The 26,703-nt window shown below is 39.9% G+C and overlaps 1 protein-coding gene across 1 annotated transcript; it reads right to left on the bottom strand.

The window, feature by feature from the left end:
• Window positions 1-2,330: 2,330 nt before the first annotated feature.
• On the bottom strand, window positions 2,331-25,476 carry LOC140862476 (uncharacterized). Its single transcript, XM_073265499.1, has 9 exons — window positions 24,753-25,476; window positions 24,337-24,392; window positions 23,896-23,998; window positions 23,537-23,712; window positions 4,984-5,119; window positions 4,169-4,705; window positions 3,874-4,064; window positions 3,148-3,282; window positions 2,331-2,444 (listed from the first exon to the last, which is right to left on the bottom strand). Exons 1-9 carry the CDS (start codon window positions 25,474-25,476, stop codon window positions 2,331-2,333), a joined length of 2,172 nt encoding a protein of 723 aa, XP_073121600.1.
• Window positions 25,477-26,703: the final 1,227 nt, after the last annotated feature.

The raw sequence follows: 26,703 nt of genomic DNA, 5'->3' as shown, positions 1-26,703 counted from the left end.
AAATATAAAAATGACACAAAATAATGTATACACAACACACTTATCAACACCCCCATACTTAAACCTTGCTCGCCCTCGAGCAAGACATGAAAAACACAATGCAATGACACAAGTATGAATGAATCATGTTCAAGATAGCCTCAGACGAGCTCTACTTCAATTTTTCAAAAACCAAAACAACTTTCGATTGTCCGCAATACACTGTCAGTTGAACGCAAATGTGTGTGTGTCATATTATTCCAGTTTCGTGCAACTTCAAAAGAATCCATCCTAAGAATGTTTAGCGACCTATTACAATTTAATGCAAGTATCACAATCTAGCACTCTGTCATCTCAACAATCCCAAACAAAAACATGCACTTTCTTGAGATTTAAACATACCTCTTGATTTTGCAATTAATTTTCTTATGCCCCAATAATTACCCGTAGACTTAGCTATGTATCAATGATTAGGATTTCAATCATTGTCCAAGCCCGGATGGAGCTACAATCCCTTTTAACCCGCATACTTAGCTATGTATCAATGATTAGGATTTCAATCATTGTCCAAGCCCAGATGAAATTAACTTATATTTCTCTTCTTTTTGTTTCATACAAAATTTTTTATAGGTACGCCCCAAAATCATGCATGTAATGTCCAACAACTATCAAGAATCCAAAACACCATAATTGTTTTTTATAGGTACGCCCCAAAATCATGCATGCAATGTCCAACAACTATCAAGAATCCAAAACACTATCATGATCAACAAGCATCTATTGCCGTGCAATGGTCAAACAAACACGAACATCATCAATTACATCGCTACACTACACTAGTCTAACATGCGTGCTTAATATGATTTACGAGTCAACCAACAGTTTCTCATGTTCAATCAAAAGCAAAATTTTTTTCCAAAAACAATTTCTTTATCAACTCAATCATCATTGACTAACATGAATCATTCGACTCGCATCGTCAACACAAACAACAACAAAATGATATGTATGATTACGAACAAAACACAAAAAACTAAACCAAATAAATGCAAACAGAATGAACACAAAACATGATAACTAAACACCCCCCATACTTATCTAAAACATTGCCCTCAATGCTTCAGAATACATAAACGACAACAGAAAACATAAACAAATGCAACAAACAAAATGCAAAACAAAAAGAATTCCCCTGGTGACTAATCTTCTTCTTCTTCTGGGATGGAGGAATCCTGAGGTGTAACTTGAGCAAATTATGCCGGCATGTCAAACTGGAACGGGAATGGTGGCGGATAATGAGGTGCCGCATGGAAGCCAGATGTATCCAGCCCCAACTGAGTCTCCATGCTTCGCATCATATCTTCCACATTTTGGAGATGAGTGAAAGTGGCGTGAAAATAGTCCATGACATAATGGTTGAAGGCGGAGCTCTCAATGGCCATGTCTTGGGAGGTACGGCGAGGAGGTGCTGGTGGCGGCGGACGAATGCTAGAATAACTCCCAACAGGAGGTTGGCCGCTATAAAACTCTAAATTTCGCTTCGCTTGCTTGGAGGTGGCGAGCTTCTCATCCACGGTCTTAAACGGTGGAAACCATTCCTCATCTGGACTGATCGGCACACCCGCTTGACGACAAAGTGCGGTGATGGTGTGAGGAAAGTAAAGGCCCACCGACGGAGTGCGCATCGAGTAGACAATGGAATCATGGATGAGACTGCCCACATCAATCGACCATCTCTTCATGATTGCATACACAAGAATAGCCCGATCCGCCTGCACGTCAATAGTTTGTAGCACTGGCAAAAGCCGCTGGGCCATGAAAGCATACCATAAAGCCGGCTCAAGCTTCAGAAATCGCTTCGATAAATGAGTGAACCTGAGAGGATCGTGCCACTGTGCACCCGCATAACACGTCTCTCGCAGAATCAAATTATAATCTGGGTTCGCCTTAAAATTTCTAAACTGACTATCATCAGCAGTAGGTGTATCGAACAACCTATTCAACGTCTCAGCGTCAAATGGAACAAGTTTCCCTCGGACAAAGGCTTTAGAATCATCTCGGGCTGGTGCATTAGCATAAAATTCCCTAACCACCGGGACAATGACGGGTTCGGGCACTTTGCAAAATATATTCCATTTACGCTTATTAATCCCCAAAGCAATAAAGTCATTACAATCCAGAGATAAACCACGCTCAGCAATTGGATTACGATTGAGTCTAGCATGTTCATACCTCTCTTGGGTCTCCCGAGAGACGAATCGATTGGAGTGTGCGACGGAAGAAGATGAGCTAGCGACGACATGTCCAAACGAACAGGTTCTTTTGACTGGCATGGTGGTGGACGGCCGGAATCAAAGGTGGTGAGCGGCGGCGCGGAGGTGGAGATCGCGAAACGGAAGAATTATTGATGGCTGAACAGAAAAACGCGTACCCCAAGTTGAATTTTGGCTAGAAACTCCAAATATCTGCAAAATATGAGCAAATTTCATGGGAATTTAGTGAGAATTTGGAGATTAGGGAATTGGGGATTTAGGGTTTATAGTAGAGAAGAGGAAAGATGAAGAAAGGAATGGGGAATAAAGAAAAGGGATCCTTTTTTTTTTAGTCAGATTCGCGCGCGAGACGGGATTATGCGGCATCTGGATATATATGCGGCGCACGCGCGAGAAGGATTCACACGCGCGCGTGGCCAATTTTGTGATCTCCTGTACTTCTGAACTGTGCACGCGCGAGAAGGAAGGCTCGCGCTCGCGCGGTTTTATATAACAAACGCTTTCTAGCTCTGCTAAAGAAAAACAACTAACATTAAAACAAAAAATGAAAAATAAATAGCGAAACCAAAATAAAAACATGTAAACTAAAAAAATAAATACTGGGTTGCCTCCCAACCAGCGCTAAATTTATAGTCTATAGCCCGAATGTTCCTCCCTTTCATTAATTTGTCGGGTTATGCAATTCGACAGTGGTCTGTGTTGGATCCACGATACGACCTCGATAAACTTTTATCCTCTACCCGTTGAATTTGAATGCTCCTGTTGCAGGACTATAAATTTCGACAGTACCATAAGGAATCACTTGCTTGATAGTGAACGGTCCTGACCATCTCGAACGTAGTTTTCCTGGCATGAGCTTCAAACTTGAGTTATATAATAAAACAGTTTGGACTACCTCGAACTCACGTGAGGCGATGCGTTGATTATGCCATTTCTTGGTTTTTTCTTTGTAAATCATGGCAGTCTCATTAGCATCTAACCTAAGCTCCTCAAGCTCATTCAATTGCAACAAACGCTCTTCAACTGTAGCCTGCACATTAAAATTCAGAAATTTAGTAGCCCATAGTGCTTTGTGCTCAAGTTCAACAGGAAGATGACACGCTTTACCATATAACAACCTAAAGGGAGAAGTTCCTATAGGTGTTTTAAAAGCAGTACGATAAGCCCATAACACATCATCCAATTTATTCGACCACTCTTTCTTGTTTGAATTCACAGTTTTTTCTAAAATTCTCTTTAACTCTCTATTTGAAATCTCAACTTGCCCATTAGTTTTGGGATGGTAAGGTGTTGCCACCTTGTGAGTGACCCCATATTTATTCAAAAGTGTATCAAATTGAGAATTACTAAAGTGGGTTCCTCCATCACTAATTATGGGTCTAGGGGTACCATATCTAGCAAATATGAATTTTTTCAAAAATTTCACAACCACCCTAGAGTTATTTGTCCTACATGCAAGTGCTTCAACCTACTTAAACACATAATCTACTGCAACAAAGATATATTTGTTTGCTTCAGATGCAGGAAACGGTCCCATAAAATCAATACCCCATACATCAAAAACCTCACAAACAAGAATATTATTTAGGGGCATCTCATGTCTCCTAGAAATATTACCAACTTTCTGACAAGCATCACAAGCAATCACATAGGCATATGCATCCTTAAACAACGAAGGCCAATAAAATCCCGACTGAAGTACTTTAGCAGCGGTACGACCCGTGCTGAAGTGACCTCCAGTCGGACCTGTGTGACAGTGTGAGAGTATAGAACTTACCTCTTCCACTGGAATACACATACGAATGATACCATCTGCACAGATCTTAAACAGAAACGGATCTTCCCACAAAAAATATTTCAACTCTGAGAAAATTTCTTTTTCTGTTGATAAGTTAAATGCGAGGAAAGAAACTTACTCGAGAGGTAGTTAACAATGTCTGCATACCATGGTAAATTCGTTACCTCAGACAGCTGTTCGTCCGGAAAATCATCATGAATCACTTGCGTTTCAGCTCCTTGATTTTCCAAACGAGAAAGGTGGTTCGCAACTTGATTCTCCGAGCCCTTCCTGTCAATACTTTTCAGATCAAACTCTTGCAACAATAGAACCCAACAAATTAACCTGGGTTTAGCATCCTTCTTGCTCATCAAATACTTCAACGACGAATGATCCGTGTGAACGATGACTTTGCTTCCCACCAAATATGACCTTAATTTATCCAAGGCAAAAACTACCGCAAGAAGTTCTTTTTCAGTAGTTGCATAATTCAGTTGGGCGGCTGACAGGGTGATACTGGCGTAGTAAATCACATGAAGTACTTTGTCCCTTTTTTGTCCAAGCACGGCTCCCAACGCAGTGTCACTCGCATCACACATCAATTCAAACGACATATTCCAGTCAAGTGCAACTATCACAGTGCGGTTGTCAATTTCTGCTTCAAAATCTGAAAGGTCTGCAAGCACTCAGCAAAAAAATTAAAAGGCACCTCTTTTATCAGCAAATTAGTGAGGGGTTTAGCAATAGAAGAAAAGTCTTTAATAAATCTCCTATAAAAACCCGCATGCCCAAGAAAACTCCGAATTTCTTTTAAATTCGTGGGAGGTGGAAGCTTCTCAATCATTTCCAATTTCGCTCGGTCCACCTCCACACCTACCTCAGACACCTTATGTCCTAAAACAATGCCCTCTCTCACCATGAAGTGACATTTTTCTCAATTCAACACAAGATTACTCTCTTCACATCTTTGCAACACTTTTTTCAAATTAAATAAGCATGCATCAAAAGACGACCCAACCACAGAAAAATCATCCATAAATACTTCAATAAACGTTTCAACCATATCATGAAAAATAGCCATCATACACAGCTGAAAAGTGGCAGGGGCATTACACAGACCAAACGACATCCGTTTATATGCAAAAATACCATAAGGACAAGTAAAAGTGGTTTTATGTTGGTCCTCAGGTGCTATAGGAATTTGCATATATCCGGAATAACTGTCCAAAAAACAATAAAATGCATGCCCTGCAAGTCTCTCAACCATCTGATCAATAAAGGAAAGGGGGAACTGATCCTTACGAGTGACATCATTCAATTTCCTATAATCAATGCAAACCCGCTGTAAGGCCCGGGATTAATTAGAAATTAATCCGAATTTATTTAATTTTAATCCGAGTATATTTAATTTGGGAATATTTGGAATTTTGGATTTAAATTCTAATATTCTTAAATTATTTAGGGTTGAAATTGAAGTAAAATAAGGGCCGAGGACCAAATTGCAATTATTGAAGAGTTGAGGGACCAAATTGCAATTATCTTATAACTTATCAGATTTTAAGTTTATTAGTCAGCATGAAACGTGTACTTCATTAGATTTTCAGAAAAATAAGAACAGAGTTTCGTTCTTCTTCAATTCCTTCGAAAGTTTGATTTTCGATTTGCCGTAACTTTTGAACCGGTTGTCCGATTTCAATTCCGAAAAGTGTTCTGGAATCCTTACGACAAGGGCTTCGATTTGGTGTAAGATTTTATATCTTTTAGCATGATTTGAATTTCGAAAATTGACAGATATCAGATATTGAGTTGTCGATCATGTTTTACAATTTGTATTGCGTCTAGTTTCGACACCGGATCAAAGTTGAATGCTTGAAGGGATTGATTATGATTTGTAGCATGTATCTTGACAAGTATAGCTGCTGATATGTTGTTGTATGGCTGAGTTTTATAAGATATATGCTGATATATGAGTTGAGTTACAAGTTTCGAAGTCGGGAATTACGTCGGTTACCGATTTTGAATCGCTACGTCGTTTAATCGAGTTTTTGAACTGTTTTGATAGCCGAATTCTGAGTTGAAGTTGTTATTGAGATGTTATCAATGTTATAGTATTTTTCTTATTCAGTTTCAGTTGAGTTTGAAGGCTTAACGACACAAGACGCTGACTTTGAACGAACGAAGAAAGAGTTGAGGTTTGAAATGCGATTGATTGATGAATTCTTGATGGTTTTGACTCGTTTCTGAAATGATAGATTGGTATGAAGTTTGATATATGTATTTTGATTATATCTCGCAGATTTGAAGAGTTCAGAACCTCAATAAACGAAGGTATAATGACAACATCGCGAAGTAGGGACTTTGAAACTCAAAAACGATTATCTTTGAGTTGGCCCGCAAAAATCACATACTTGTTTATGTTTTGAATTAATTGTGGTGTTGTTGATCCATCTCAGGTAGTGGATCTTTATATTTGAGTTGATATGAAGCTATATTGAATTGATTCTAAGCCAAGGTTGCGGTTAACCTTATTTGCGAGTCGTTTACGAATTCGTTAGATGGATATCCATGTCAAGATCATTTATGAATCTTGATGGCTTCGAAGTTATGTGAATCAATTCGTATTTAAAGCGTTTGAGTACTCTATTTGTTGAGTCGAGTTTGAAATAGAGTTAATATGATTTATTTAACGCTTTCGATATGTTGGTTATACTGAGAATTATATCTCACCGGAGTTTATCCGGCTGTTGTCTTGTTTTGTATGTGTGCATGACAACAGAGAGGGCAGGAGCTGATCATCGATGTCATTGACAGCTGGGAGAGAGTCTAGCACGTGAGGACTCGGGTTGTAGATGATGTTTTGAATGGTAGAAGCATGGAACCTTAGAACTTGTGGGTTTTGGAATACATGTATGAAACTTGAGATGGATTATGTCGTTTATCGTTTCTTTAGCGACTTGTGCGATGTAATAAATACATGTATAGATGCTTGAGACCTTGTTTATATTAATATGCATGATTTGAATCTTTTATATCATGTTTTGGACTTGAGTTTGATGAATTGGAAGGAGTTGAAGGGATCAAATTTGCGGACAAAGAACAAGGCAAGTTTCTGCTCCAGGAGGCGCCCCCGCTGTAGTTTTTGACGGCTCGCGCGCAGCCTGGAGATTAGCCTACTGTTTTGGAAAAAAACAGGGGCGCCCCCGCGGTAGTTTTTGGCGGCGGGGGCGCACCCCTTTTTGAAAAAAAAAATTTTTTTTTTTTTAGATCCTTTCTTTCCTTATTAGTTTAATGATGCTTATTCATTAAATGCCCTTAAGATTTGAGATTAGCAACCCGAGGCCCCACAACAGGTGGTATCAGAGCCTTAAGTTTCTCGGACTAAGAATAGATGAGCGGGGTAGATCGAGTCTTTTACTCTGATTTAAGTATTCTTGAAGCATGTTTATTATCTGACTTGATTTACAACTTTAAGAATTGCATGCTATCCGTTATCTGATATTATTGGAAGCATGTAATAATACGACTGAATCAGATTCGATCTTTTGAGAAGGCATTGAGGAACTGAAACAGAAATGTGTTATGATATGATGAACTGTACACTAATCTGTTTGATTATCAGATATGCCTCCCCGACCAGCACCGAGAGTTAGGCAGACATTGGCTACGAATCAGCCTGAACAGACAAATGCTGCACAGGTCCCAGTGACAGTGTCTGAACATGGACAGGGTAGTACGTTTACTGATGAGTTCAGTGGTGCTAATCCGATGGAGAAACTTTTGAAACGATTCCAGTCATTCAAACCACCGAAGTTGCAAGGAACAGAGAATGCTATAGAGTGTGAGAACTGGCTGGAAGATATTGAGCAGTTATTTGAGTCCATTGATTATACAGATGATCGTCGTGTGAGACTGATAATTCATCAATTGCATGGCCTTGCCAAGAGTTGGTGGATAGCGACGAAGAGAGCACTGGAAAACCAAGGTACTGTTATTACCTGGTCTGTATTTTGAACTGCTTTCTATCAGCGTTTCTTTCCTGTGTCTTATCGCAAGGACAAAGGAGCAGAGTTTGCAAGTCTGCAACAGGGACAGTTGAATATTGAAGAATATGTTGCCAAATTCACTAGCTTGTTGAAGTTTGCACCACATATCGCTGTTAGTGACGAAGCTCAAGCCGATCAATTTATCAATGGCTTGAATCCTGATGTGTTTACCCTTGTGAATTCGGGAAGACCGAATACCTTTGCTGATGCTCTGAATCGAGCAAAGGGTGCAGAAGCAGGGATACTAAAACAACGAGGAGCACAGTTTGTGCCACAGCCAGTGAGACAACCACAAGAACAGCCACAGATTCCACAGCCACCTCGATTTGAAGCTGGAGGTAGTAGCAGTGGAAAGAAAAATTTATTCAAGGGTAAGAGCAAACAGTTCAAGAGATCAGGTGGTGGTAGCTCTTCTAGTTCTAGTGGATCCCGACAGTCTAAAGCTGGACAGAAGTCTGATGTATATTGCACCAAATGTGGAGGTCGCCATACCGATGAACAATGTCGAGGGGTGTTTGGAAGCTGCCACATTTGCAACAAGATGTGACACTTTGCAAGAGTGTGTCCACAACGAGGATCTGAAGGTGCACAGGGTGCAGGAGCATCGAGACCAGTGGGTCAATCTACATCTTCAGTTCACTCTTTTCAACCACAGCCTGCAGCACCGAGTAGAGGAGGAGGTCAGATGGTGAATCAACCTCCAAGGCAACAAGCAAGGGTGTTTGCATTGACTGAGGAGCAAGCACAAGCGGCACCAGATGATGTGATTGCAGGTAACTGTTCTCTTTATGGTTATCCTGCTTATGTCTTATTTGATACTGGTGCGTCGCATACTTTTATATCTGAGCAGTTTGTTGCATTGCATTCATTACCTGTTGAGCCCTTAGCTACTGTTGTATCTATTTCATCACCTCTGGGTCGAGGTATTGTATCAGTGAAGTATGTACGAAATTGTATATTACAGTGTGAGGGGCATGAGATTGAGCTTGATTGTATTGTACTCGGTTTGTCTGATTTTGATTGCATAATCGGTATTGATATGTTAACCAAGTACAGAGCTACAGTAGACTGTTTTCAGAAGATTGTGAAGTTCAGACCTGATATGGCTGATGAATGGAAATTTTATGGTAAGGGATCAAGATCTAAAATTCCATTGATATCTGTTCTTGCTATGACTGAGTTGTTATAGAAAGGAGCAAAAGGATTTCTGATCTATGCTGTTGATGTATTGAAGACTAGTCCGACACTGACTGATATACCGGTGGTGAGTGAGTTTGCAGATGTATTCCCTGACGAGATTCCCGGACTGCCACCATACAGAGAGGTAGATTTCAGTATTGAATTGATGCCAGGTACACAGCCGATATCAAAAGCACCTTACCGTATGGCACCGATTGAATTGAAAGAATTGAAAGACCAACTTGAAGATTTGTTGGCCAAGGGTTATATCAGACCGAGCGTCTCTCCTTGGGGTGCTCCGGTATTGTTTGCTAGAAAGAAGGACGGATCGATGAGACTATGTATTGACTACCGGCAATTGAACAAAGCAACGGTAAAGAATCGCTATCCTTTACCTCGTATCGATGATTTATTTGATCAATTGCAGGGATCGTCAGTATATTCGAAGATTGATTTGCGATCCGGATATCATCAACTGAGGGTTAGAGACGAAGATATTCCTAAGACTGCATTTAGAACCAGGTATGGCCATTATGAATTCATAGTCATGCCTTTTGGTCTAACGAATGCACCAGCAGTTTTTATTGTAAGAGTGGGTGCCCAGTGAGCCAACTGTGTGGCTATGGGCTTTGTTGACTCTTTGTATAAACAATCTTTTGTTTAATATTATTTACACTTTTATGGCAATGACTTTATATTACTTCATATTGTTGTATTGTGATATACTATTGTTGTTTTGATAAAGACCTTGAATATACTATAGTGTATGTAAGATGTGGTAGAACATGGAGATGTCTATCATGAAATACATCTTATAGTCACTGTATATTCTAAAACCGTTCCTAGTCGATTGAGCCGTCCGATAATAAGGATAAGGATCGCTCGAGTTTGAGACTAGCATTTGCGATGCGGAGTACCACGTTTCATTGGTAGGGAACATGGAGATGTTCGAAGCATGCAAATGGATATTCATAGGATGAATAGTCGAACTACCCTATCCGGACTTTCCAAGTGGTTATCACTTATCGAGTGGATAAAGTCCGCGGTTTTGGTTGTACACCATTAGTCCTTACGACTTGAAACATCATGGAGACTCTATATGCTAGTACTGTGCTTTGACTCGTTTACCGACTCTGAGGGGGTCATCAGGTGTCGAGATTGGGTACAGTTACGACACATATAGGAGTCAATGCATTGTTGTCAAGGATTCACCACATACTTGCGAGTGTGGATATCCTATGCGATCTGAGGAGATATTAGTGTGACAAATCTCTGGCCAGAGTACTTGATGTGATTTAAGAAATGGTTTCTTAGTAGCACATGCGATGTCACTAATTTGATCTTCAAGATGCATTGCATAGTTATCGAATCTTGAGCGACTCTCGATATACCAATGGTTGTTGATTCGATCGGGATATATGGATGAAGGGACCGTACTGTACGCTAACCAAAATCTACTGGTTCTTGTAGGCACTATCAGTGATACCTAGGGAATCATGGGGCGATGTTGCTAGGCGCTTTACCATGATTCGTTGGGCAAGTCGGAAAGTGTTGTTCCGAGTCACAAGGAGTTGTGAGCCCACGGCTAGCTGTATCCCTGAACCATTGAGGGTCACACAGTGTAATGGAGTTTTAATCCCCGTTGAGATAGTTAAATTTAAAGAGTTAAATTTAATGAACTAAGGAGTTGGACTTCTTAAATAAGAGTAAGGGAGTAGGATTTCCTAAAATGACATAGGGATGGACATTTTTGGAAACCACTGAATTCGGATTCAGGAAAATTTATTTTGACTTTAAAACGTGCAGAAATGGTTTCTGTGCACATTGGTGAAATCATTTCATCAATCGGAGTCACGATGAATTTTATATTAATTTCTGAACGAGTGGGCTTTGCTTGTCGGGCCCCAGCTTATGACTAATGGGCCCTAAGGTGTTAGTGACCTGCATTATAAATAAGTTATTTCAGTACAGAAATTACACAGAACAGGTCATAATTTTTGAGACAGGATTTTCGAAACCCTAGCCCCTCTCAAAAACGTTTTCGGCCGCCTCTCCCTCCCTCTGCCCGAGAAAATTCCGGTCTGTGATTTTGAATCGCAGTAAGGAATAATGAATCAAATTCGTGTATTCTCTTCGCAGAAAACTTCTGATAGATTTTCTAGTGCAATCTATCAGAGGGATTAAACCTCTGTTCGTGGACCTGATTGAAGGCGTTCATCGGTTCCAGGGAGAGACAACAAGAGCAGAATTGTTCTGTTGGTGTCCATTAATCTCGTTGCGAGATTTGAGGTAAAATTTATTTAACTGTTATTTAAATTTTATACACACACGTAATTCAATCGATGAACGGTTGATACCCATACCATGGAAACGTTCCATGAAAAAATTTTAAACTTCCGCTGCACCGGGTATCAATCGTAATTGGTCTGGGAACTCGCCAGTTTTTCCAACAGTGGTATCAGAGCCAGGTTGCTCAGATCAAACGATTGAATTAATCAATTGTACAAAATTTTTGAGTCTCGGTTTTTGAAACAAAATAAATATTTTTAAATAAAAAAAAAAAAAAATTTTTCGGGGCAAAACCCGGGCAGCGATTCGATCGCTGCCCGGAGGGGGCGGCGATGGTCGCTGCCCCCGGGGGAGGCGCACGGCGCCGCCCAAAGGGGGCGCACGTCGCCGCCCAGGGCGGCGACCGTCGCCGCCCAGCGGCGGCGCCAGGCGCCGCCAGGGCAGCAATTGTTGCTGCCCTAAGGGGGCAGCCGGGCTGCCCCCGGCCCGCGCCCCGGGTGCGGGCCAACCCGGGAGTGTCCCGGGCGGCCCGCGAGAAAAATTTATTTTTTATTAAAATTAATTTTAATATTTAAAATTTTATTTTTGGTCCGGTCAAAAATTGTTTTTGATTGGTTCACGAGATTTCGGATCGAATTGTTCGAGTCCGTAAATTTTAAAATTGATTTTGGATAAATTTGAATTTTTGGAAAATTTTAATATTTTATCCGTAAATTGAATTTTGAAATCAATTATTTTGGTACAATTGATAATAAGATATGATCTTATGATATATTAAGTAAAATATGATTTTATTTGTAAAATTGGATTTTATAGATAAAATATGATTTTATTTAATATAGAGATAAAATATGATTTTATATGTGAAATGAGATTTTATATATAAAATATGATTTTATCTTGTTTAAATTTGAATTGCCACAGCATGTTATCCAATAAATTAATTTTGAATTAAATGTTATTGGATAAGGATGATCGATTGCCATGACCAATTTTGTAGGTGTATGTTAGGAATTTACATTTTGTCTTTATTATTGTTGGTTTTATTAATGGGCCTGGTTTATGGCCCGATATGAATGTCATATGTAATAAAAGTGGGCTTGGTTTATAGCCCGTTCCCAACCCCTAAAAATGTATCCCCTACTTGTCATTGTTATTTATTGTAAATACATTAGATTTAGTGGGAGATCAAGATTTGAAGATGGTGGGCCCAGCAGACAATGAAGACTGAAGAAATGTAAATTGGAAGCATATGTAATAGGATTGCATTTGCATACTGCATATTACCTAGGATTGGACTAAGACCCGTGATTGGCAACCACGGGTCAATTAGAAATGGAATCGATCATCCTATATAATATGTGATATTATGATTGTATGCATGTTTAGACATAAATTGCGTGAATCCGGCAATGCATGCAATAAATTAAATATGATGAGACAAATATTTTTATAAATAAAATCCCTCATTTTAAATATGATTTAAAATTTATATCAAGATAAATAAAGAAAATTTAAATATTGTTTAAATGTTCCTACCTTCCATCAACGGTCAATGTATGTGATGCTACCCGCGGATACGGTCCGGCTCATATTATTGGGGGGGCCCGTCCGTCGGAAAGCTGTACATTGGATCGACAAATGTTTTAAGTTGGGTGGAACTCCCATGGGATCGGCTCATATTATTGGGGGATCCACATGGCGACCGTCCATCACAACTTAATATTGATGGGTCATCTTGACATGTCACTTTAAACGGCGTCATATTATTGGGCCCTTATTGGACATGAGGTAAACACATGGGGTTGCTTTGGAAGCAATTGGGCTCTACCTTTTGAGAATTATGGTTGGCTGATATTATTCGGGACCATAAGTTTGTCAATTGGACTCCATGTTCTCACTAAGGAAAAAGTTTCCCGTTTTCACTAGAGGGTAGTGAAATCGTTAAAATAGTGGGAGTGAGATTCATAAAATTAAATTCGCCTATTTTATGTCTTAGTAAATTGCTTAAACAATCATCGATAATTGTCTGTTTCATCTCAGTAATCCACATGTTTCTATTCTCCAACAAAACAAACTTATTGGCGCAAACAATACAGAATGATTCCATAAGTTAAGATTGTCCTAAGTTCGGAAAAGATTTTCTAAAGTGTTAGAAAAGGCTTCTCCGAAAACAGCCCCGGCTGATGTAACTGCCGAAAGGTTGGCCGAACTAGAGAAATGGTTGGACCATGATCTCAAGGTCAAATGTTACATGCAAAATTGGACAAGTCTAAACAAGTTTGCCATCACTGCAAGAAACCCGGTCATTGGAAACGTAACTGCAAGGAGTATCTTGAGCAGTTAGGAACTGCAAAGGGTATGTTCTATATTGAAATAAACATGTCACTTAATACAACTTCTTGGGTATTGGATACCGGATGTGGATCTCACATTTGCAATGATTTGCAGGTGATGACAAGAAGTCGCAGGCTTAGAATGGGTGAGACCCAGCTGAGGCTCGGGAATGGTTCCAGAGTTGAAGCTACGGCCATTGGAGATGTTTGTTTGATTTTGCAGAATGGTTTTAAATTATTGTTGAGAGATGTTTTATTTGTGCCAGATTTAATTAAAAACATTATTTCTATTTCTATGCTTGATAGAGATGGTTATTCTTGCAATTTTGTGAATGGGATTTGCAATATTTACAAGAATGAATGTTTGATTGGAAATGGACAACTTGAAAACGATCTATACAACTTAAAACTAAAAGACGTTCCAATAAATTATATTGATAAACCGGCGACAACAAACAAAAGGAAAATCGATAGTCAAAACCCGGCAAACCTTTGGCACGCTAGACTAGGTCATATTTCCTCAAGGAGGATGAACAAGCTAGTGGGAGAGGGCATGTTTGATATGTCTGATATTAACTCTCTACCTACTTGTGAATCCTGCCTAAAAGGGAAAATGACTAAATCTCCTTTTAAGGGGAAACCTGAGCGTAGTCAAAATCTGTTGGATTTGATCCATACAGATGTTTGTGGTCCATTTAGAGTTGGGACTAAACATGGCCACACCTACTTCATTACCTTTACTGACGATTATTCAAGGTATGGGTATTTATATTTAATGAAATATAAGTCTGAAGCATTTGAAAAGTTCAAAGAATTCAAGGCTGAAGTAGAAAACAAGCTAGGTAAAAGTATTAAAGCACTTCGATCGGATCGAGGTGGAGAATACTTAAGTACCGAGTTTTTGGACTATCTAAAAGAGAATGGGATTCTCTCTCAGTGGACTCCTCCTATGACACCACAGCTTAATGGTGTATCGGAGCGTCGTAATCGAACTTTGTTAGACATGGTTCGATCCATGATGAGCTTCACTGAGCTTCCACCTTCGTTTTGGGGCTATGCGCTTGAAACGGCGGTATTGTTGTTGAATAACGTCCACACTAAAGCAGTGGACAAAACACCATACGAGTTATGGAATGGCAAAGCTCCTAAGTATTCGTACTTGAGGATTTGGGGATGTCCTGCTTACGTGAAGCGGACAGTGGGAGATAAGTTGGATAGTCGATCCAGCCTGTGTTATTTTGTGGGGTATCCGAAGAATTCAATCGGATATTATTTCTATTATCCTGCTGAAACAAAGGTGTTTGTTTCACGGAATGCCACCTTCTTGGAGAAGGAGTTCTTATTGGATAAGAAAGGCGAGATGATGGAACTCGAAGAAGTTCGAGAAGAACCCGAAATACAAAATAACGATCCCACACCTCAGGAACCATTGCTGGACACGCCTGCACCTAGAAGATCCGAGAGGACTTCTAGACCTCCAGTTCGATATGGTCTTCTTCTTGAAGAGGGTCAAGATGAACCCGACATTGGATGTGATCCAAGAAGCTTCAAGGAAGCAATTTCTGATGCGGATTCGAATTTATGGCTTGAAGCTATGCAGTCTGAATTGGATTCGATGCATACTAACCAAGTCTGGTCTTTAGTGGATCCTCCCGATGGAATTGTTCCAATAGGGTGTAAATGGATCTACAAAAGAAAGCTTGGGCCTGATGGTAAGATATTGACTTACAAGGCGCGATTGGTGGCGAAAGGTTATACTCAAAGGCAAGGAGTTGACTATGATGAAACCTTTTCACCAGTCGCAATGTTCAAGTCCATAAGAATCCTAATTGCCATAGCTGCATGGTATGACTATGAGATATGGCAGATGGATGTGAAGACTGCTTTTCTTAATGGAGACATTAAGGAAGAAATCTATATGAAGCAGCCTGAGGGGTTCACATCCATGGGAAGCGAGCATAAGGTATGCAAGCTTCAGAGATCAATTTATGGTCTAAAACAAGCATCAAGAAGTTGGAACCATAAATTTGATGAAACAATAAAAGATTTTGGTTTCATCAAGAACCCGGAGGAACCTTGCGTGTACAAGAAAGTAGTTAAGGATGCGGTAACATTCTTAGTACTTTATGTTGATGACATCCTACTCATTGGGAATGATGTAGGGATGTTGCAGTCAACAAAGATATGGTTATCAGGTAGATTTTCGATGAAGGATTTGGGCATCCTACATTCTTGGGATACAGATCTATAGGGATAGATCTAAGAGAATGATAGGACTCACTCAATCAACCTACATCGATACCATATTGAAACGGTTTTCAATGGATGGGTCCAAGAGAGGACATCTACCCATGTGTCATGGAGTTTCTCTATCCAAGTCTATGTGTCCCAAGACTGATGCAGAGATAGAGAATATGACACATGTACCATATGCGTCAGCTATAGGTAGTATCATGTATGGGATGATATCTACCAGACCGGATGTAGCATTTGCTCTGAGTGTCACGAGCAGATATCAGTCTAATCCTGGTCAGATGCATTGGAAAGCCGTGAAGGACATTCTTAAGTACTTGCGAAGGACTAAGAATATGTTCATGGTTTATGGAGGACGAGAACTCAAACTGGAAGGCTATACCGACTCTAGCTTCCAAAGTGATGTGGATGACTCGAAGTCAACCTCTGGATTTGTGTTCATGCTCAATGGCGGTGCTGTCTCTTGGAAGAGTTCCAAGCAGGACACCACAGCGGATTCCACCACTGAGGCTGAATACATTGCAGCATCAGCTGCTGCTAAAGAGGCCGTTTGGATGAGGAATTTCGTCCAAGAGTTGGGCGTCATTCCTGAATTTGTTGGTCCAGTCCCGGTGTACTGCGACAACACGGGTGCCGTTGCTCAAGCAAAGGAACCAAGGTCTCATCAAAGATCCAAACACGTACTGAGGAAATACCACATAATCCGGGAGATTGTGGAAAGAGGAGACATCAGTGTCGAACGAGTGGCCTCTGCATACAATATCTCTGATCCACTTACTAAGCCTTTGCCAGGACCATTGTTTGACAAACATCGCGAAGCAATGGGTCTACGTAGTATGACTAGTTGGCTATAGGGCAAGTGGGAGATTGTAAGAGTGGGTGCCCAGTGAGCCAACTGTGTGGCTATGGGCTTTGTTGACTCTTTGTATAAACAATCTTTTGTTTAATATTATTTACACTTTTATGGCAATGACTTTATATTACTTCATATTGTTGTATTGTGATATACTATTGTTGTTTTGATAAAGACCTTGAATATACTATAGTGTATGTAAGATGTGGTAGAACATGGAGATGTCTATCATGAAATACATCTTATAGTCACTGTATATTCTAAAACCGTTCCTAGTCGATTGAGCCGTCCGATAATAAGGATAAGGATCGCTCGAGTTTGAGACTAGCATTTGCGATGCGGAGTACCACGTTTCATTGGTAGGGAACATGGAGATGTTCGAAGCATGCAAATGGATATTCATAGGATGAATAGTCGAACTACCCTATCCGGACTTTCCAAGTGGTTATCACTTATCGAGTGGATAAAGTCCGCGGTTTTGGTTGTACACCATTAGTCCTTACGACTTGAAACATCATGGAGACTCTATATGCTAGTACTGTGCTTTGACTCGTTTACCGACTCTGAGGGGGTCATCAGGTGTCGAGATTGGGTACAGTTACGACACATATAGGAGTCAATGCATTGTTGTCAAGGATTCACCACATACTTGCGAGTGTGGATATCCTATGCGATCTGAGGAGATATTAGTGTGACAAATCTCTGGCCAGAGTACTTGATGTGATTTAAGAAATGGTTTCTTAGTAGCACATGCGATGTCACTAATTTGATCTTCAAGATGCATTGCATAGTTATCGAATCTTGAGCGACTCTCGATATACCAATGGTTGTTGATTCGATCGGGATATATGGATGAAGGGACCGTACTGTACGCTAACCAAAATCTACTGGTTCTTGTAGGCACTATCAGTGATACCTAGGGAATCATGGGGCGATGTTGCTAGGCGCTTTACCATGATTCGTTGGGCAAGTCGGAAAGTGTTGTTCCGAGTCACAAGGAGTTGTGAGCCCACGGCTAGCTGTATCCCTGAACCATTGAGGGTCACACAGTGTAATGGAGTTTTAATCCCCGTTGAGATAGTTAAATTTAAAGAGTTAAATTTAATGAACTAAGGAGTTGGACTTCTTAAATAAGAGTAAGGGAGTAGGATTTCCTAAAATGACATAGGGATGGACATTTTTGGAAACCACTGAATTCGGATTCAGGAAAATTTATTTTGACTTTAAAACGTGCAGAAATGGTTTCTGTGCACATTGGTGAAATCATTTCATCAATCGGAGTCACGATGAATTTTATATTAATTTCTGAACGAGTGGGCTTTGCTTGTCGGGCCCCAGCTTATGACTAATGGGCCCTAAGGTGTTAGTGGCCTGCATTATAAATAAGTTATTTCAGTACAGAAATTACACAGAACAGGTCATAATTTTTGAGACAGGATTTTCGAAACCCTAGCCCCTCTCAAAAACGTTTTCGGCCGCCTCTCCCTCCCTCTGCCCGAGAAAATTCCGGTCTGTGATTTTGAATCGCAGTAAGGAATAATGAATCAAATTCGTGTATTCTCTTCGCAGAAAACTTCTGATAGATTTTCTAGTGCAATCTATCAGAGGGATTAAACCTCTGTTCGTGGACCTGATTGAAGGCGTTCATCGGTTCCAGGGAGAGACAACAAGAGCAGAATTGTTCTGTTGGTGTCCATTAATCTCGTTGCGAGATTTGAGGTAAAATTTATTTAACTGTTATTTAAATTTTATACACACACGTAATTCAATCGATGAACGGTTGATACCCATACCATGGAAACGTTCCATGAAAAAATTTTAAACTTCCGCTGCACCGGGTATCAATCGTAATTGGTCTGGGAACTCGCCAGTTTTTCCAACATTTATGGGATTGATGAATAGGGTATTTCAAAGATATCTAGATGATTTCGTGATCATATTTATCGATGATATCTTGATTTATTCTAAGAATATGTGTGAACATGCTGATCATCTCCGAATTGTATTGAGAACGTTACGGGAATAAAAATTATATGCCAAGTTATCCAAATGTGAGTTTTGGTTGCAGCAAGTCGTGTTTCTTGGCCATATAATTTCAGGAGATGGTATATCAGTGGATCCAAGCAAAGTAGAAGCTGTGATCAGTTGGCAAAGACCGACGTCTGTGCCAGAAATTCGAAGTTTTATGGGCTTAGCTGGTTATTATCGTCGATTCATTCGAGATTTTTCATCTATAGCGAAGCCTATTACACAGCTTACACAGAAGAATGCACCATTTGTTTGGTCTGAGGCATGTGAAAGGAGTTTTGTTGAACTGAAAAAGAGATTGACTACTGCGCCAGTGTTGACAATCCCTAAAGGTACTGGGGATTTTGTTGTTTATTGTGATGCTTCTCACCAGGGTTTGGGATGTATTTTAATGCAGAAAGGACATGTTGTTGTTTATGCTTCTCGACAACTGAAACCACATGAGGTTAGGTATCCAATTCATGATCTTGAATTGGCTGCTATCGTTTTTGCATTGAAAATCTGGAGACATTATTTATACGGCGAGAAGTTTGAAATCTTTTCTGATCATAAAAGTCTGAAGTATCTATTCTCACAATCTGAATTGAACATGAGACAACGACGATGGCTTGATTTATTGAAGGATTTTGATTGTGAAATCAAATATTATCCGGGAAAATCTAACGCAGCAGCAGATGCCCTGAGTAGAAAAGTATGTGCTCTATCTTTATCTACTATAGGTGTATCTAATTTGATTGAGAATTGTTGTGTTTCTGGATATGTATTTGAGACAGATAGAAGGCCTATGAGAGTTTATGCAATCAGTGCTGAGCCAAAGTTGTTGATTCGTATCAAAGAAGCACAGAAAGCTGATCAGAATGTACAGAAATCGATTGAAATGATCAGATCAGGACATCAGTCTGAGTACAAGCTTAGTGACGATGATATCTTGTATGTGAATAACCGAATAGTTGTTCCCAATATTGCAGACTTGAGACATAATATTCTGAAAGAAGCTCATTGTAGTCGCTTTAGTGTTCACCATGGAGGCAGAAAGATGTACAAAGACTTGAAGAGTCAGTACTGGTGGAAGCAAATGAAGTCTGATGTGACTGAATTTGTATCCAAATGTTTGAATTGCCAACAGGTGAAGGCTGAAAGAAAGAAACCGAGTGGCTTATTACAGAGTTTATCAATTCCTGAATGGAAATGGGATCACATTTCCATGGACTTTGTAACGAAGTTGCCACGATCATCTCGAGGATGCGATGCTGTTTGGGTGATCATTGACAGATTGACGAAATCTGCGTGCTTTATTCCTTAGCGAATGACTTATCGTCATGATCAAATGGCGGATCTTTATATTCGAGAAGTGGTAAGACTTCATGGTGTGCCAAAGTCGATTGTATCTGACCGAGATCCGAGGTTTACTTCGCACTTTTGGCATAGCCTACAGGAAGCTCTAGGTACGCGTTTACATTTGAGTACTGCTTACCATCCTCAAACCGACGGTCAATCTGAACGAACTATTCAGACGCTTGAGGATATGCTTAGAGCTGTAGTACTTGATTTTGGTGTTACATGGCAAAATTCTATACCACTCGTGGAATTTTCTTATAACAACAGTTATCAGACGAGTATAGAGATGGCACCATTCGAAGCGTTATATGGAAAGAAGTGTCGATCACCTTTGTATTGGGATGATATTTCTGAGGTACCTGAGTTAGGGCCAGATATGATCAGACAGATGACTGAAAAGATGAAACTAATACAGCAGAGAATGAGAACAGCACAGCACAGACAGACCAGATATGCGAATGTACGACGACGGCCGATCAGGGAGATAGAGTGTTTCTGAAGATTTCACCGTTCAGAGGCACCGTTCGATTTGGTAAACGAGGGAAATTATCTCCGAGGTATATTGGGCCGTATGAGATTCTCGAGAAGATAGGCAATCTAGCTTATCGACTCGCTCTTTCTATGTCTTTATCTGGAATACATGATGTCTTTCATGTATCGATGTTGAGGAAGTACATATCTGATGCATCTCATGTGATTCACTCCGATGAAGCTGAGTTGGATGATACTCTTAGCTATTTCGAGCAACCTATTCAGATTCTTGATAGAAAGACGAAGCAACTCCGAACGAAGACCATTCCATTGGTGAAGATTCAATGGAGTAGACACGGAGTTGAAGAAGCGACTTGGAAAGTCGAAGAAGATATGAAGCAACGATTTCCTTATCTATTTCACTGATGTGAGTTCTTATTCAGTTTTCATTTATTTTTATTCTTATGAGTATGCGGACTGCATATCTATACTGTTTATGAATTCGAGGACGAACTCATGTTTTAGTGGGGGAGAAATGTAAGGCCTGGGATTAATTAGAAATTAATCCGAATTTATTTAATTTTAATCCGAGTATATTTAATTTGGGAATATTTGGAATTTTGGATTTAAATTCTAATATTCTTAAATTATTTAGGGTTGAAATTGAAGTAAAATAAGGGCCGAGGACCAAATTGCAATTATTGAAGAGTTGAGGGACCAAATTGCAATTATCTTATAACTTATCAGATTTTAAGTTTATTAGTCAGCATGAAACGTGTACTTCATTAGATTTTCAGAAAAAAATAAGAACAGAGTTTCGTTCTTCTTCAATTCCTTCGAAAGTTTGATTTTCGATTTGCCGTAACTTTTGAACCGGTTGTCCGATTTCAATTCCGAAAAGTGTTCTGGAATCCTTACGACAAGGGCTTCGATTTGGTGTAAGATTTTATATCTTTTAGCATGATTTGAATTTCGAAAATTGACAGATATCAGATATTGAGTTGTCGATCATGTTTTACAATTTGTATTGCGTCTAGTTTCGACACCGGATCAAAGTTGAATGCTTGAAGGGATTGATTATGATTTGTAGCATGTATCTTGACAAGTATAGCTGCTGATATGTTGTTGTATGGCTGAGTTTTATAAGATATATGCTGATATATGAGTTGAGTTACAAGTTTCGAAGTCGGGAATTACGTCGGTTACCGATTTTGAATCGCTACGTCGTTTAATCGAGTTTTTGAACTGTTTTGATAGCCGAATTCTGAGTTGAAGTTGTTATTGAGATGTTATCAATGTTATAGTATTTTTCTTATTCAGTTTCAGTTGAGTTTGAAGGCTTAACGACACAAGACGCCGACTTTGAACGAACGAAGAAAGAGTTGAGGTTTGAAATGCGATTGATTGATGAATTCTTGATGGTTTTGACTCGTTTCTGAAATGATAGATTGGTATGAAGTTTGATATATGTATTTTGATTATATCTCGCAGATTTGAAGAGTTCAGAACCTCAATAAACGAAGGTATAATGACAACATCGCGAAGTAGGGACTTTGAAACTCAAAAACGATTATCTTTGAGTTGGCCCGCAAAAATCACATACTTGTTTATGTTTTGAATTAATTGTGGTGTTGTTGATCCATCTCAGGTAGTGGATCTTTATATTTGAGTTGATATGATGCTATATTGAATTGATTCTAAGCCAAGGTTGCGGTTAACCTTATTTGCGAGTCGTTTACGAATTCGTTAGATGGATATCCATGTCAGGATCATTTATGAATCTTGATGGCTTCGAAGTTATGTGAATCAATTCGTATTTAAAGCGTTTGAGTACTCTATTTGTTGAGTCGAGTTTGAAATAGAGTTAATATGATTTATTTAACGCTTTCGATATGTTGGTTATACTGAGAATTATATCTCACCGGAGTTTATCCGGCTGTTGTCTTGTTTTGTATGTGTGCATGACAACAGAGAGGGCAGGAGCTGATCATCGACGTCATTGACAGCTGGGAGAGAGTCTAGCACGTGAGGAATCGGGTTGTAGATGATGTTTTGAATGGTAGAAGCATGGAACCTTAGAACTTGTGGGTTTTGGAATACATGTATGAAACTTGAGATAGATTATGTCGTTTATCGTTTCTTTAGCGACTTGTGCGATGTAATAAATACATGTATAGATGCTTGAGACCTTGTTTATATTAATATGCATGATTTGGATCTTTTATATCATGTTTTGGACTTGAGTTTGATGAATTGGAAGGAGTTGAAGGGATCAAATTTGCGGACAAAGAACAAGGCAAGTTTCTGCTCCAGGAGGCGCCCCCGCGGTAGTTTTTGACGGCTCGCGCGCAGCCTGGAGATTAGCCTACTGTTTTGGAAAAAAACAGGGGCGCTCCCGCGGTAGTTTTTGGCGGCGGGGGCGCAACCCTTTTTGAAAAAAAAAAAAAAAATTTTTTTTTTTTTTAGATCTTTTCTTTCCTTATTAGTTTAATGATGCTTATTCATTAAATGCCCTTAAGATTTGAGATTAGCAACCCGAGGTCCCACACCCGCCGCCCCGTAACATTTTTAGAAGGAATCAAATCATTATTTGCATTTTCAATAGCAGTCATCCCTCCCTTTTTAGGCACTACTTGAATTGAACTCACCCATTCACTATCAGATATAGGATAGATAATACCTGCATCAAGGAGTTTTATCACCTCCTTTTTCACTACCTCTTGCATAGCCGGGTTGAGTCTCCTCTGTGGTTGAGTAGATGTCTTGCGCTCCGCTTCCATCAATATTTTGTGCATGCACATGGTTGGACTAATCCCCTTGATATCGGCCAAGCTCCATCCTATGGCTCTTATGTGTTCTCTAATCACCCGCAACAGTTTTTCCTCCTCACAACCTGTCAAAGAAGATGAACAGATTACTGACAGTTTATCATTCTTTAATAAATATAAATATTTCAAGTGAGTAGGGAGTGGTTTAAGTTCAAGAGTGGGGGGCTCTTCGGTGGATGGCTTTAATGGTTTTGGAGTATGGTTAAGCTCCCCCATCTTAGTATTGATGAGTCTATCAAAGGGCAAACTCCAATCCAGATATCGTGCCACTTCATGAACTTCCTTGCTGACATGCTCCTCATCAGTTGTTCTTGTCAAACATATTTCTAAAGGATCCACAGGCAACTGTTCCTGCAAAGAACACTCAACCAAATAATCAGTAATATCAATTCTGAAACAATCAGAATTGTCTGCAGGATATCGAAGTCCATGAAAAACATTAAATATCATTTTCTCATCATTCATACGCAAAATCAACTCTCCCTTATGCACATCAATCAACGCCTTTCCAGTGGCTAAAAACGGTCTACCCAAAATAAAAGGTATCTCACAATCCTCTTTCATATCAAGCACAACAAAGTCCACTGGAAATATAAACTTATCTACCTTAACCAACACATCTTCCATAATCCCCTTGGATATTTTATGGACATATCAGCTAATTGCAGGGAGATAGTGGTTGGCTTAACCTCACCAATTCCTAGCTTTTCAAAACATGAATAAGGCATAAGATTAATGCTTGCACCTAAGTCACATAGAGCCTTGTTAAAAAATGAATTTTCAATGGTGCATGGAATTGAAAAGCTACCGGGATCCTTAAGTTTCGGAGGGAGTTTATTTTGTAAAATGGCAGAACATTCCTGCGATAACTTCACAGTTTCAAAATCCACTAGTTTTCTTTTGTTAGACAAAATCTCTTTAAAATTTTTTGCATAACTGGGCATTTGAGCCAAAGCATCTGCAAATGGAATATTAATATGAAGGTTTTTGAAAATCTCTAGAAATTTTGCAAATTGATTATCCAATTGCAGTTGCTTTGCTTTTTGAGGAAAGGGGAGTTTACTCAAATCAATATGATCATTAATAATGAGTTTAGAAGACTTACCTTTCTTGCTCGTAAATGTCGAGTCTGCCTGCTTGGTTGCTTCCTCTAGCCCTTGTTCCTTGAGTGACTCACTTGCTTCCTCATCCTCAGTATTCTTTTCTGCAGTCTCTACTTGCGATCTAGTCACCGCCAGAATAGCATTGAAATCCTTAGGATTCCTCTCAGTATTACTAGGCAACGATCCTGCTGGCCTAGTTGACAGTTGTGTCGTTATCTGACTCATCTGTGTTCCCAATTTCTGCAACATTGCCTCTTGATTTTGTAGGTGAGTTTCAGTAACCGCCACATATTTCATCATGATTTCTTCAAAGGAGGGCTTCTTCTCGACCGGCTTTGATGTGTTGGCGGTAGGATCTGCAGCTTTCCACGATAAGTTTGGATGATTCTTCCAGCCAGGATTGTAAGTATTGCTGTAGGGATTGTATGGCTGTCTCCATTGATTTCCCATGAAATTCGCCGCATCAACCTCAAATACTTGCTGTTCCTCGGGCTGTTGAGCTTGCACCTGATTGGCTAAAGCTGTCTGCATAACTGTCATCTGATGAGTAAGAGCATCGATTTTGGCATTCAGTGCTGTCAGTGCATCGAATTCTAGTACTCCAGCATTTTTCTCCTTCTTAACATCTGGCCATCCAATGTTGCTTTCAGCCATATTTTCAATGATTTCACATGCCTCTGCCGGTGTCTTTCTGAATAGGCTTCCGTTGGCAGCAGCATTCAACATGGATCGAACAGATTGATACGCCCCATTGTAGAAGGTCTGAGTCTGCTGGCTTTGAGTAAGATTATGTTGAGGACACATCCTCAACATCTTTTTGAATCGAGTCCAAGCTGTATGTAGAGATTCAGATTCCTTCTGCCTGAATGATATGATGTCAGAAAACAGTTTCGCCATCTTCGTGGGAGGAAAATACTTGTTCAGAAAAGTCTGAACAAGTTGATCTCATGTAGTAATTGAACCAGTAGGCAAATCATCTAGTCACTCAACAGCTTCGCCTTGTAGAGATAATGGGAATAACTGTAGTCGCACTGCATCAGATGTTACCCCATTAACTTTGAACGTGTCGCAGATCGACAGAAAACGCTTCAGATGAGCGTAGGGGGTCCTCCACAGATGTACCCCAAATCTTGCTTGCAGTTGGATCAGCTGAATAGTAGAGGGTTTCAGCTCAAAATTGTTCGCCTCAACAACGGGGCGAACTATGCTAGATCCATAACCTTCAACTGGCGGCCTAATCAGATCCCAAACAGTATGGTTGTCCGCCATATTTTCTTCTGATTCAGATTCAAGTACTAGATTCAGATTTCTCTTTGCTTTCCGTATTCTTCTCAATGTGCGCTCGATTTCCAAATCAAGTAGCAAGAGTTCCTTGATTCGTCGAGTGCTATGCATAAACAAGCAGATAGTACCTGAAAATCATCAAGAAAAGAAGAAAATTTTAAAATTTAATAAAATAAATAATGTCTAATCTCAAGTGAAATAAAAATTCTGATATCAAATAGTCCCCGGCAACGGCGCCAAAAACTTGACCGCTAAAATCAGTATGATAAAAAATCAACTGGCAAGCGTACCAGGTCAAATTATAGATAGTGAATAAAATCAGATGTCGCCTTAAGCCTTCGCGTAAAAATCAAAAGACCAAAGTCTTCAAAAAGATCATAAAACTTCTATTTATAGGGTCCACGCCAATTAGAATCCTCCTTGACCTAGATATTCTCGAACATAACAAATTCCCAAACACGCGCGCGCGCCTGGGATGGATCTCGCGCGCGCGCAGTTCAATACAACAGTGGCTCGATCAACCTTTTGCGCGCGAGACAATAGCTCGCCCGCGCGCGGCCTTCATTCAAGTCTTTCTGGAATTTTATTCTACGCGCGCGCGAGGAAGAAGCTCGCCCGCACGCGCCTTGAATTTGATGTTTCTGGAACTTTATACGGCGCACGCGCGAG

The sequence above is a fragment of the Henckelia pumila genome, chromosome 4, assembly GCF_033568475.1.
Source record: "Henckelia pumila isolate YLH828 chromosome 4, ASM3356847v2, whole genome shotgun sequence".
Classification (NCBI taxonomy): Eukaryota; Viridiplantae; Streptophyta; class Magnoliopsida; order Lamiales; family Gesneriaceae; genus Henckelia; species Henckelia pumila.
The sequence above is the reverse complement of the archived record's forward strand: the minus strand, read 5'-3'. Positions and strand labels throughout refer to the sequence as shown.

Coding starts and splice junctions, on each gene's coding strand:
- LOC140862476 (XM_073265499.1), bottom strand. CDS start 25,476: ATGTTGAATGCTGCTGCCAACGGAAGCCTATTCAGAAAGACACCGGCA. Junction 24,393..24,752: donor GACATTTACGAGCAAGAAAG/GTAAGTCTTCTA, acceptor TATGTGACTTAG/GTGCAAGCATTAATCTTATG. Junction 2,445..3,147: donor TCGCCTCACGTGAGTTCGAG/GTAGTCCAAACT, acceptor CATATTTTGCAG/ATATTTGGAGTTTCTAGCCA.